The following is a 14,058-nucleotide window of genomic DNA, read 5'->3' on the forward strand; positions in this document are numbered from 1 at the left end:
TAAAAAATCCAATGGTACAGAAAACACGCTAATGGGAGAAGGGCAAAGTTTCTCCCCCGCATCCCCTTCCAGTATTAACTAATAAATTGAATTAATAAAACTCGAATTGTGTTAGATGAGTTATATGAAGTTTTGAACATTTAATGTCGTTTTTCTCGAAAACTATTGTCCTTATGATAAAAATCAATAGGACATAAAATGTGTATTTCGCTAATATCTACAACTTTTATGTGAAATATTTTTAAAAATTCCATTATTTATAGAAATAAATGGAAAAAACCAGATTTTTTGTGATTTTTTCATGGTAAACGCCATAAAAATCAAATTTGCGCCAATTTTAATTTATTATTTTTGTAATCAGCGCGTCAAAAGATGTAAGTGTACACAATTTTAAAAAAATTGGAAGTATGGGTTTTATGGAAGTGTCCGTTACTTTTCCTTTTTTTTTTTAATTTTATAAATTATTTCTAATTGTACAATGATTTTAATGTATGTATAAATACAATATTTATGTACATAAATAAATATTAATATTTCATAAAATTTTGGTTTGAACTCTAATTTTGAACGTTTAGATCTCAAATAAATTCTAATAATTCAAACACATATTGAGTTTGTAAAATTGGAAAGGTTGCTTAAAAAGTTTGATAAAAAGAAAAATAAGTTAAATATTTTTTTAATTAGTTTTATTTTTCAACATAGTTTCCATTAAAACTGTACACTTGATCTATCGAGTTTTTAATTTTTTATCCCAAACAAGTTTTGTCAAATTCTACAAAATAGTCTTTGACAGCATCTAAAACATCCTCATTCACATCTTTCCACTGAACCAAATTTTTAACTTCGGGAACAGGAAGAAATCGCACGGGGTCAAAATCAGAAAACAGAGTAGACGAGGAATAAACTCAAAACCTAATACAACTTTTTTTTTCATTATGACAAATGCAAAAGTGGTCGATTCAGATGACTATCAAACGTTAACTACGTCATATCTGGTTTAAACTTTGTCAAAGGTCACGAACAATGATGCTTACTAAAAGTGATGTCACTTAATGAATTAATGACATCTTACATTTACCAAACTTTTCAAACAATTCTTGTACACATTTGATTGACGTTCAATCTTGAGGTTTGAAGCGTTCGAACTGTTTAACTACTTAATGTTTAAGAATACCTAAAATCAATTTTTATGATAATTATGTTATTTTTTATTATATTTGATCTGTCTTGTTTATTATTTTGGTATTATGTTTAATTTTGAATTTTTAAATTTTGAGGCCAAAATCGAATTTAACGATTTCATATACAAAATCTTTCATAAATAATTTTGTTAGAAAACTCCCATCCTCAAAAAATTGATCAGTGAAATTCATAGATCGATTTAAGAATTACACTTTATTATCGACAAAGCGCATCAGGCATCGTACTCTTTCTGCATAGCATATCAGTTACATTAAATAGGTCGCGCGGTATGGATACTGCTCGTCGATTAAAAAAGAACATTTTCTCTCTACTCAAACAGATAAACACATTACTTTTGTCTCGAGTATTCAGCGAGAACAGTGAGATGTATACTGAATGTATACGCATGTTGCATCTAATTAGGGGTAGTTGAAAATGAAATAAGTAACAGTATCGCAATTTCGGTGCGCTTATTACCGTCGCGCGTCGTTAATTATGTATAATGTTATTTAAACCAATCACATCGTTGTTGACGTTCAAGAGACGGAAATTTATCGCATTCACTGATTGCTCTTACATATAAATCTGTGTATACTTTCAGTCTTTTTAAAATAATATTTTTTTATAGTGTAAGTATTTTTAAATTTATAGATAACAAGCACGCAAATTCGTATTCCAAAAATATTATACAAAAACATTATACTTGTGTATTTTTTATTTAATGGATTTAACTTCTTCACAAACGCAAAAATACACTTTGCCTATTTGATGCGATTCTTTAGTAGTAGTTTTTCGAGGAGCTTTTAATTATAAAAAAATGTTATAATTTCGCATCCTGGAACGTATAATATATTCGCACGAACGTCTTTCTACAAAACATACAGTTTAGCAAGTTTAGTGTTTGTTTAGTTTCAATGTTACTTTCACTCGGGTCCATTTACCACTTATCAAAGTGTTGCTTGGAACTTCCCTGAAAGGAAGATAATATTGCACCAGACTTTTTCGTTAACCGTCATTAACTTGTCGTTAAAGTATCTTAGGCCGTCCGTGAGAAAAGATATTACTTTCCTAACTTTGCGGAGTTGTATTTCATTCGCAAATATATTTATGACAGATCAAGTAAAGCAGCGGCGGTATCGGACAATTAACGATGGGATCCATTATAATAACGAATGCATATCGGTACTTTAAGGTTAATAATCATGCATCCGCAATATGACGTATCATGGATAGTTTAGATCCGCACTTAATCAATCTTACTTTTACATGCGACATAAGAAGAACAAACGCACAGTATAATGTATGTTGCGTTCATAATTATCCTCAATCGATTTAAACTTAACACTAAATTACATACGTATCACGTTGCCCGATAAAGTACGAGCAGATAAATATTGTGCAGAAATCATCTAACGAATGGCACATGTATACACACGTATCGCACGTGCGCATACAAGTTCCGGTTTATCAAAACAGCAAACGCCAAACTTTTCGTATTAGTTGCGAACTGACAACTATCCGTCTTTGTCTATTGCGAACACGAAAGTCGTAATCACGATAGATCGTAATCTCAGTTAGGAAGTTAATCTGACACTGCCGATCCTGTCCGCATTATGACCTAATATTTCTCGTTCCAGCATGCGACACGGAATGTAAGCGATCGATCGACAGAAGAATGGATGATATAGTGTGACTCATATGATAGTTATGATGGTACTTTATTCCAGACTAGCATTCAACTTTTTTTGTATTCGACAGACGACTGTTCGAATATATACGCACAGAATATGAGCTATCATTATTTTTATTATGTTGATCTTCCTGTTAGATCCATCGCTTTCTGATCGAAAATATTCGTTGGTACACAGGGGCCATCGATCACTACTAATCTTATAGTGATGACAAATATACTGCTTTGCATTAGCATATTACGTTGCTGCATATCCCCATCGAACTATGATTAGATGTGCATATAATGGATTAAATGAATTCACTCCCACGATGACACAAATAATCATAGCTGATCTTTTAGCGTTACTTTGCTCCGGTGGCGACTAAGGTTGCTCGTTTGAAAACGGGTAGTAATCAATCACAGCCAATCTTGCAGCTCCAAGAGTTTTGGTGCCACCATTCCGATAACAACGATGAATCTTTAACTGAAATATGTTTTTACCAACATAACCGTATGGCCATTCTATTTAACTTCGACGATCGAAAGTAGGGTACACACTCGCACGACACGAATATCACGCGCGCGCACGCGCGTGCAACACGATAAATGACAATATTACACAATTTTGCTAACACATATTCCAAGTTTCTGTGAGTCGCACTTACACACGTCACAAGCTCCAGTTCGTCTGCAGAGCTAGTTTAAGCGTGACAAACATGATGAGCAATGCGGTGCAGGCCATCACTGACGGTGATGACGCCATGCTGTGCTGCATGGCAGCCGGATTGTCGCCCTTGAAGACATGTACCAGGACACGTGCCGGTTGGGCGTTGCTGGCCTCACAAGTATAATTACCCGAATGGCGATCCGATGCCCTTGGCACTTCCAGCCAGCTCTCCCGGCTAACAAGGTCGGTGCTAACGTTGACGCCTTGATCAACATCGTAGTTGATCATACGAAAGTTGTGATACCAGAAGAGATACGACGGCACTTCCGTGGACTTCTTTACCAGACAGTGGAGCTGCAGGGTGCTACCGGGCCTCACAAATTTCTCCACCGGGCCGGCTATCTCCGCTTTGGCTTCTGCAAATGGCCGAACGTGACACGTGAGATGTGAGCCGTTTATAGTCCCGGTTAGACATCAAGGCATTGTTTACTATTGTGGGGATGTGAGAGCTTGTTCCAAAGTCGGGAGAAGGGAATAATTCGTGTAAGAGCGACAGGATCTCAGACACGTCCCGTCAAGGTTTCTCAAACACCGGGACGAGGAAACTAGCAGCGGAACGGGTGATTCTTAAAAAAAACCTCGATTTTGTTTGAAAATGAAACTTTCAAAGGGAGTTAATAGATTGGAAATTTTGAAAAAATGGATTATGTGTGTGTGTGTGTGTGTGTGTGTGTGTGTGTGTGTGTGTGTGTGTGTGTGTACGTGCGTGTGCATTTTCTTACAGTATTACTACTTTATTATTTATTTCTAATTATTAGGAAAGTTAATTGTTAGAAAAATGAGAAGTAAATTTCATTCTAATTGTCAGAGAAAACTCTTTACGAATATTTTTTACTGAAAATGCGATTTTTTAAAAAACTTTCTTGATTAATCTTAATTTTTCTCTAACTTTTCATAAATTTCAGTTCTTTTATTCATAAAATAATCCCAAATTTTAGATAAAAAATCGTATTTTTGTTTGAAACAATCCTTATTTTTTTAAAAATGTGAAAATAAAAAATTTTACATAGAGAACAAGATTTATAAGTAATCTTAATATTTTCAAAGCATTTTTTTAAAAGTTTAAACATTCTGTAACATGCAATGAAATTACAATTAATACAGCAAAGTACGTTTTAATCCTTTCAAGCGGCCACTGTAAATGGCAAACTCTGTCGCTATGTATATACAATACATATGGACTCGGTAATAGTCGCTCGCAATATTACAGATAATATGAAAGATATTATTACACAATAAAATGTTCGATGATATTATATTATCTCATTTATACTTAAAATATTTCGTCTTCTTTAATTTTTTCACGACGAACTATAGTAACTAATTGAAAACTGTCTTATGCACTGTGTAGTACGCTCGACTTGACTTTCGTAGCGCGCAGCATTAGCATACCTAGTAGATCACAAAAGAATCAGCGCATCATATTAATTAATCCTTTCGCGACTTTCCAGCTGCGTAGCTATTGTTTATGAAATCTGCATAAAACATTAGTTTTACATATTGATATATACATAAAAGTGTAACATATTTTGTTAAAAAAAAAAATCTTTTATTTTTTATTTATTACCACTTAAAAATTTTCCAGAAAACAATTATTTTTAATTATTAAGCTATTTCTTTTCTTTTAAACTATTTTGTCTCCTTAAAATATTGTTATACAAAAAAATATAAAATTTTTTCTATTATTGTTGACATATGAAAAGTAATAACTGACTAATCTTACGCCTTATAATTATCTTTCAACAAAATATACTTTTTAACAGAATTTAAATATCCATTTTAATAAACTGCCAAAAAATATATGACAACAAACGCGATAATAATCTACACATATCTTTTTTATTTAAATTAAATTCATTCAAATTTATAATAGTATATATTAAAATTTATCTCTGAATTTTAATATTCGTCAATGAAGCCTACGAACATCTTTATGATTTTATTTATTACAATTTTGTATGTCGTAATTTGTTAATAACTGTAACGAAACACTTATCTGACGGATGAAAGCCCTAATGATATTTGGTCTATGAGATTTGCATAGTAGGTAATTGATGTAATTGCCATAACAGGATGATTTATCGGAAAAGATATAGGATATTTTATCCAATAATATCAGAATTATAATTAACACAGAATAGAATGTACACGTACACATACACATGTTTTGTAAACATATTTGTATGACAGCATTCCGATTGCATAATTAACCTTTCATCTAGAGTAGTAGATCAGTAACACATGTTACTATTTCCATTAGCTAAACCTTAATTGCATTTATGATACTTAAATATCAGTCATAAAAATGTCAGTTATGCCTTCAATATACATTTTACGTTACAAAAACAAAAATATTAATTTCATTCATTTTAATTAATAGCAAACTTTCAACCGTCAAACACGTATGATAAAAAATCTATCTGTTACTTATTATACAAGTTGAAAGAAATTTAAAATTTCTTAGATATAAAGATAATTCTTTTACTGAACACAGCGTGAGTCAACGAAACGCGTTTACTGTGATTAATTATCTAGAAAGAGCAACTCTCTCAAGAGAATTAATTTCTCGAACAATTCATCTCATTGAATAAATTGTCTATTAATTAAGTATTCCATTAGGTGGTGCTCCACGGAACAGTATGTCTCACAAAGAGTATTTTTTCCCCACAGAATAGTTGTCACATGCAGTCAATGTTACTATTCATAGAAATCCTAATTTATTGACGACTTAGAGCGCAGAATGACAGTTACCGCTATTTCTATCCGAATTGAGTAAAACAAGTGCACCAAGAGTATTATCATTTTCATAATCAGCTTTACTGGCCTTAATTACTTTATCAGTTGCCACGCATTCAATGTAACACTATATAACACTATATTTCCTAGAACAAATATCTCGAAGAGATTATTAGCTTGATAAATAATCAATATCCAATATTCATTTACGCTAGTCATAGAAATTTAATACATTCTATTAAAGGGTATTTATTTTAATCAAACTTGATTCAGCTATTTAAATAAAAGCGGTACACATTAACGAATATTGAAAATCATGCGTGTGTATGTGTGCATTTGTAATACCTTACGCTTTTATGGATTATCATTTGTTAATCAATCGAGAATGGAATCAATCATGTGAAGGGATAATCTTTTTTTGATATCTTTCCGATTGTTGTACTTCTATGGAAATTTAACAGATTTTATCATTAATTGAAACCGTTTGTTTTTTCCTCTGGATTGTCTATATTGATTTGTAAGTCGATAGCACTGAGTAGGATATATGACACATAGCTCTCAAAATATTTAAACCGAACTGAAACATTGGATTGATAAATTCACAATTTAAATGTAGCGTTTCAAAATGATTACAAACACGTAATATAAGCTTGATGCTTTGACAGCTGTACATTTTGCGAAAAAATTTACATTCGTTGGCTATCTATTTTCACAAAACACTTTGTATTAGATGTCAAACATTTCAGGTTATTAATTGATTTTTGAAAGCGCTTGTTCTGTTTCGTATTTTTATAAATACATTACTGGCATATCGCATAGAGAATGACTTTTTATCAATGACATAAAGAATTTCTTTTTATCAATGACAAATCTGTTTCTATTTCATGTAGAGTACAAGAAAGGGATAGAGTGATTAAATTCAATCACAAAGATATGGATTTCTTCTCCCTTCTCCTTTTAATAATATATTTTGTACAAAGAATTTTCTCTTATAGTTTAAAATTTTAGTAATTATGGGACAATATAGATATTGAAGAATTTTACTGTAATTTTAATAACTTATTATAATTTTAGCAATATTATAAAAAACTTTTCCATTAAAATTTATTAAAATTCTACAATTTTAATAAAAAAATTTGCTGTAATTTTATATAAAATAAATTTTACGAAAATTATATCAAAATTCTTCGATGTCCAGATTATCTTATGATTTTATCGTAATCTTCAAAATAAAAATAAAAATAAATAAGATAAAAAATTTCTCTGTATAGCATATGATTATAAAATTTTTTATGTTAATGTTTGTATTTAAATTTATTATTTACTTTTAGCGTACACAAACTGTTATTTCATGTCATACTTGTTATAATTTTGAAAATTTTTGTCGCCTTAAATAATAATAATAATAATAACAATAATAATAGTAATAATAATAACAATAACAACAATACTCTTTGATATAGTCAAAAATATATATCACTTGTAACAAGCATTGACTGAATTTCACTTGATATGAAAGAATTTTGAAGAAGCTTTCTTGACTTTGAGAAATACTGTCGGGATGACTCACGTTTCTGCGGTATCTCGCACAAGAGGGGCGTCGCGAATTTTAAGTCCGCTCACGCCCGAGCGCGTTTCACCCTTTCACTCGACGCGACCTGACACGCCGCGCGTTGGCGGCGGGAACATTACAGGATCAGGTGTGTGAGGGGGAACACTGTAAACACGCCATCGCCAACACCCGCACCAGCCAATCCAGATACGCTTTTACTACTAGCCGACTACTGTCACGGCCGAGCGGCCGCGAACGATAGTCGAGATGTGATTTGAAACGTTTGCACGCGGTTCTGAGGGCTCCCCGAAGTGAATGGGCGTCGAATCCTGTGGGAGCTATTGCAGTTTCGAATCGCTAGAGCGTGCGTCCTTGTTCGAGGCTTGCCCGAACGGTTTTTTGACAGCTTTTATCCAGCATTTGCACAGACGAACTCTGTCGCGACAAAGGATCCCAATGTCGTTTCTGAAATGTGCGACATGGATCTGCTGCGGGTTCACGATGAAATTATCCTCTTTTACTGTTTTAATCTCTTAAAAACTTTATATGTATTTGAAAAATTAAGGAATGGGTTTGTGAAAACATCTAATTAATAAAACAAAATATAAATTAAATTAAAAAATATATAAATAGAATTCATTAAACAAATTGATTGATTTGTAAGAAACTATAAAAAATCAAAATTAATACAAGCCTGCAAATGCAACAAAATGCGACATAATCGAGTTTTGTTAACACTTTCCAATTAAACGCTTTGTACGTTTTAATCACTTCTTAAGCTATACTACTAGAAAAAAAGAGTTGTATTTGTAACTATAATTGTATAATAAAATAATTATAATCAGGAATATTGTTTTTTTAGTAATAATATGTAATATTAGTAATATTCTATATTTTATAGTTGTATAATTTATAATCGAACAGTTGGTATCACTATGAGTATATGATTTTCGAAAGGGTGCACACGTACAATATTAAGGGAATTCTGAAGTCGTCTGTTTTACCGATTAAACGTTATTATTTTTAATTAAGCCTATTTTTTACTGATTTCATAGAATTAAAAATCCTCCAGAATTAAAGTATACACAATAACAAATAGTGGCCAACTACAATTTCATGTAAAAAACGAAAAAAATTATACTTTTGTGCAGTCGTCTCGTGATTTTCATCTGCAGCACCAAGTTTTAAAAACTCTATACGTACAAATTAAACACCGTTGTCATTACAGGAAAGAATAATAATGTGCTTTCAGAAATGAGCTAAAAGCTTTGGTATAAGAGAATAATGTAATTGAAAATTTTATGTATGTGTGAGTGCGGATTCGGAAAAAGTCGATAGAGTAATATGAAAAAAAATTTTTTCGTTCTCGATATAAAATCCAATTCACAGATTGTTATTAATATTTGTACTTTAACTCTGGAAAAGAATTCCCAAAAATATAAAAAAAATATATACGAAATTTCATTAATAATGTGCACAAATGACTCTACATTATCGACCCCGATCAAGTTTGAAAGGCAGAAACCAAAATTATATCATAGAAAATTATGATGGCAAAAAAAATGGTCCGAAAATATTGTTTTTAATCTTTTGTAGACGGATGATTTCTTCTGGAATCGATTTTATTTTGCAAACTGTTTGTGTAATTTTTTATTTGTGTAATTTTTTATTTGGCCTAATTTGATAACGGTTTTTATTTAAATCAAAAATCAAAAATACAAAACAAGTTCCTCTTTCATTGAACATTACTATCTTTTTTAATTTAGACATTTTTCATGTTATATTCTAGTTAAAAATTCTTTTATAGTTGACATCCCTCTAAGTATATGATTATGATTAATATTATTGTAATAAATACAATAAAAATTATATTCCTACACAGAAAAAAGAAGTAATATAGCCAATAACATATGTAATTACGGGCTACTAACTACATAAAATACTCAATACAATAATATTTGCTATTAATGCAAATACAATGTTGATACTGCAATAGTATATATTATTGTATATCTGTAGTTGGCAGTCCGCAACTACATATCAAATTGAATATATTACTTTTTTTTTCAGTGTAACTATATATATTTTACTATGCAATTATAGTTGCAAATATATTTTCTATTAGTATATCCAGATTCTCTTTAGACGTTGGTAAAAGTCATTTTTATATACTAAAAATATTTATTTAATAAAAAATAGGCTGAAATTAATTTATCTATAAAAATAATATATTTCTTAACCGAAGAATATTTAAACAAAATAAATAAATGTAAAATTAATTAAATACAAAATATTGACTCGTTTAGAAAATGATAAAAAATCGATACGGAATGTACACATGTATAATAATACAATTACAAGTTTTAGGCATTTTCAATGTTTCCAATTGAACTGTTTGTATTGTAATAACTATTCTATTGAAATTAATTTTGCTCCTTCAAGGTACTTCCTATTTAATAATAAAAAATATAATTAGCTTTATATGTGCACATTTGCGTATTAAGTTTGGATTTGGATTTAATTTCACACATATTTTTGTCACATATGCGTTAAAAATGGTCCCTTTCGTGTCTTTGTACTCAAAGCCGTCGATTTCAACACTTTAACATTATTGCATCATTTTTGTCCTGTAATAGATAGCATGAATCGTAGCGAAAAACATTCCAGCACGACTTTTTGAGCACGTTTGATCAGTTTAACACTCGCATGCAGATCATCTCGTGATACGGTAACTTTAATAGAATTACTGACTTTGTCGTTTTCGTGAATTTAACCTTGACTAACCTGTCAATTTGTAAAGACCCAAAGCACTCAAGAGACCACACTTCGACGTAAAGGTAACAAAAGTATAGTGTGCAATATCCGCGCGAATCGGCCTTTTTGGAATCGTGCAGGTAAACGCAATCACCTTCGGCTCGTGCGTCCACTCCCCGTACTCGTACTAAAAAAGCCAACTTTCTACCCTTGTTGTACAATGGACAATTTCTTATTAAAATAAACATTGGTATCTGTAAGAATATATTTACTTTAAAACATTTAAAAAATTTTTTCACTATATCTGTAATAATATATTTACCTTAAAACATTTTTATAAAATATCGCAAAAAATTATATTTAAAAAATTTATAAAATTAATATTAATGATAGACGTTATTATTAATTTTATAAATTTTATAAATCAGGTATGACTTCTGAATAACCTCTACTTTTAAATTTAATGAAATTTGTAGTATTTGTAGTTTACGTGTATATATGTGTGTGTTTGTGTGTGTGTGTGTGTGTTTGTGTGTGTGTGTTTGTGTGTGTGTGTGTGTGCGTGTGTGTGCGTGCGTGCGTGCGTGCGTGTGCGTGTGTGTGTGTGTGTGTGTGTGTGTGTGTGTGTGTGTGTGTGCGTGTGCGTGCGTGCGTGCGTGCGTGCGTGTGTGTGTGTGTGTGTGTGTGTGTGTGTGTGTGTGTGTGTGTAAGCCTTCTGGGACTAATTTGTAATTTAATTTATATTGCTAATCATATAGAAGTATTCGATGAATTCGTCCGCCATTATTTCTGTCGATTTTGAATACAACTGTGTAATTTTCTACGTAACGCGTAACAAAATCCCGTGCGGGAATGTAAATGTGAACGACACGATGATGTTGCTATCCTGTCGTAGTGCGCATAAAAGCATAATAAAACCGACATAAATATCGCGCGACGTGACGTAGACTACATCACACGAGGAGCATTATCGGTCCGTTGAGGGTTAATAATTCAAAGTCTCTCGCGAAAAGCGTTGCGCCATTTAATAAGGACACGTCGTCGCACAGCACGGCAAGGTGCGGCACAGCGTTGAGCTTCAGAGTATCATTCGCGACTTATCAGGCACACTACACGCCGTGCGTAATTAAATGGGAAACTGAGAGCCTGTGTAAATTAGAAATTCGAGATGTTACGCGCCAGGAATTGGGCAGCTTATAAAGTGCCGCGGAACATAATATAGCCGCACACTCGCGCACTAATTATTGAGAGTTTAAAGACGATATACCATTATCGGATGATCAAAGTCAGGATGGCCTAACTGAAAGAGAAAGAAAAGAACGGAAATGATCCTGTTAAGAACGAAATACGTCCAGAGTTAGAACAAATGGATAAGAACAGGCACCTCGCGCCGATTGTATTTTAATGAGAGCTCATTAAGGCCGAGTTTAAAACTATCTTCATTTCAAAGACAATATCACGATCACATTGATTCTAAAGTTATACTGGATTCCTTTCGACTCATCACCTTTATTAAATTCGCCTTTCCTTCCGAGTTTTCATTCTTAGTACCTCAATTGGATCTTTTCCCTTCACTTGCATACTGATAAATAAGCATTCCGACAGATTTATTTTAATTTTTTTTATGTAAGATCGCACATTAGAAAAAATTTATGAGAATGTTATTTAATCTATAACTCAGTATAAGTGTGTCGAGAGCCAAAGCTGAATGTTAGTTGCTTAAACTATATTATTCTGTACAAATCTTGGATCACAGACGTTTCGGCGCATTGTTTTCGGCCATCTTCAGTGTAAAATTAATTATAAATATAATACAAATACATAGTTCGTTAACCCGTCGTTAGAAGTAATATTCCAGTGTACATACTGTTATAGACGATATAAATTTGTTGACAGATGTTAGTCTTCTCTATTACTCAGAAACTGCATTCAGTTGAGAAATCGTATTAGGGTCAACAACTCATTATTAAAAGAATTAATGAATGTCGATAAATACCTTGTTATGGAATGTTAGAGGTTCCATGCTTTGCAATTGGATGGATTCAGGTTATAGCTTGTCGCGTGTGATATTCTGTATTAACAGCACGTAATGATTGGGATAATAAATAAATAAATAGATGTAGAATTAAGATTAGGTTTGAATTTAAGTCAATAGATAAAGAGAAAAGAAAAAAGAAAAAAAGTCGAGTAAAAAAAGCTAACGCAGTCAAACGTAAAATTTTGTTGTATAAGTTAATAGAAGTTATATTAAAAAGGAAGTACTTGAGTCAATAAATAGCTAAAATTGAACTAATTTTATGCGTGAACTGAGATAAAATAATGTATATGTATATTAAATATGAATTAAAATTAAGATAATGTAAAGGGTTAAAATTCATTTAAATGTGTGCGGAGCATATAAAACCGTGAATAAATTAAAACTGACCTGTTGTATGGACAATTGGTAATTATTGAAACAAAGGATCAAGTACGACATAATCCACACTGTCATTGTACCATAAAACGACGAAGTGTCTGTTATAAAGTTCTGGTATAGACTGAGAGATTGAGTTGTTTATATGTTCGGGAAGGAGTCGAGGATGGAGAGATAAATATTGTCTAAATATTCGGTATCATTTTGAATATTGAGACCTTTCTTGTTTTTTTATGTGGAGCATTTCTGATGTAAGCCTTTTGTTATAATTGGATTCTCTGTCTAAAATTTTTACTGAATCCCATTTAAATTCATGTTGAGTTTCGGTTTTATGCCCCGAAATGGGAGACTTGCATGTTCTATTAATTTCATTTTTGTTTTTTTACTCTAGTGATTAGTTTGCGCTTTGTTTGTCCTACATAAGAAGCGTCACACTCATTGCAAGAAAGTTCATAGACCACATCACAACATTCACATGAATTTAAAAGGTCTTTGCCTGTTTTAATATACCTGTTCAGCTTATTGTTAAGAATGTATGCTAATTTGCATTTTTTGATGGATTTGAGAGGAAGGAATTTTTCTGAAATATTTTTAACATATGGTATTGTGAAGTAATGTGTTTTTTCGGAACTTTTCTCGTCACTATCTTGATTTACCTTGTGTTTGTTATTTAAATGTTATTTAAATATTTCCAGGGATATAATGTAGCACTGTGTGAGAAGAACAGACTCAGGTAAATTCAAACCCACATCCTGTGTATACGGATTTTTAAGTAATTTGTAATGGAAATCACAGAAGAACTTTTTAGATTTAACTGGCAAATAGAAACTGTTACAGTGTCACTCGCTCTCATTCCCACACGGCATATAACATTGCTGTAATATTGTAATGGTCGGAAATGGTACAGAAATATTTCATTAACATTTTAATTGTAATTTTGCATTCAAAATATTTAAGAAATGTACTTGCTTTATTTTTTTATAATATTGCAAATGCAATATTATATATTGAAAATGTTATAT

General features: G+C 31.6%; 1 protein-coding gene across 1 annotated transcript in view; it reads right to left on the reverse strand.

The window, feature by feature from the left end:
- Positions 1 to 669: 669 nt before the first annotated feature.
- The window catches only part of LOC105832667, a gene marked incomplete at its 5' end in the record, with an annotated part of 371,331 nt that continues 357,942 nt past the window's right edge, over positions 670 to 14,058 (reverse strand). The window contains 1 exon segment of the mRNA XM_012673815.3: positions 670 to 3,937. Within this exon segment, the coding sequence (XP_012529269.1) occupies positions 3,525 to 3,937 (413 nt within the window). The 3' untranslated portion in view covers positions 670 to 3,524.

The sequence above is a fragment of the Monomorium pharaonis genome, chromosome 4, assembly GCF_013373865.1.
Source record: "Monomorium pharaonis isolate MP-MQ-018 chromosome 4, ASM1337386v2, whole genome shotgun sequence".
NCBI classification, from domain to species: Eukaryota; Metazoa; Arthropoda; class Insecta; order Hymenoptera; family Formicidae; genus Monomorium; species Monomorium pharaonis.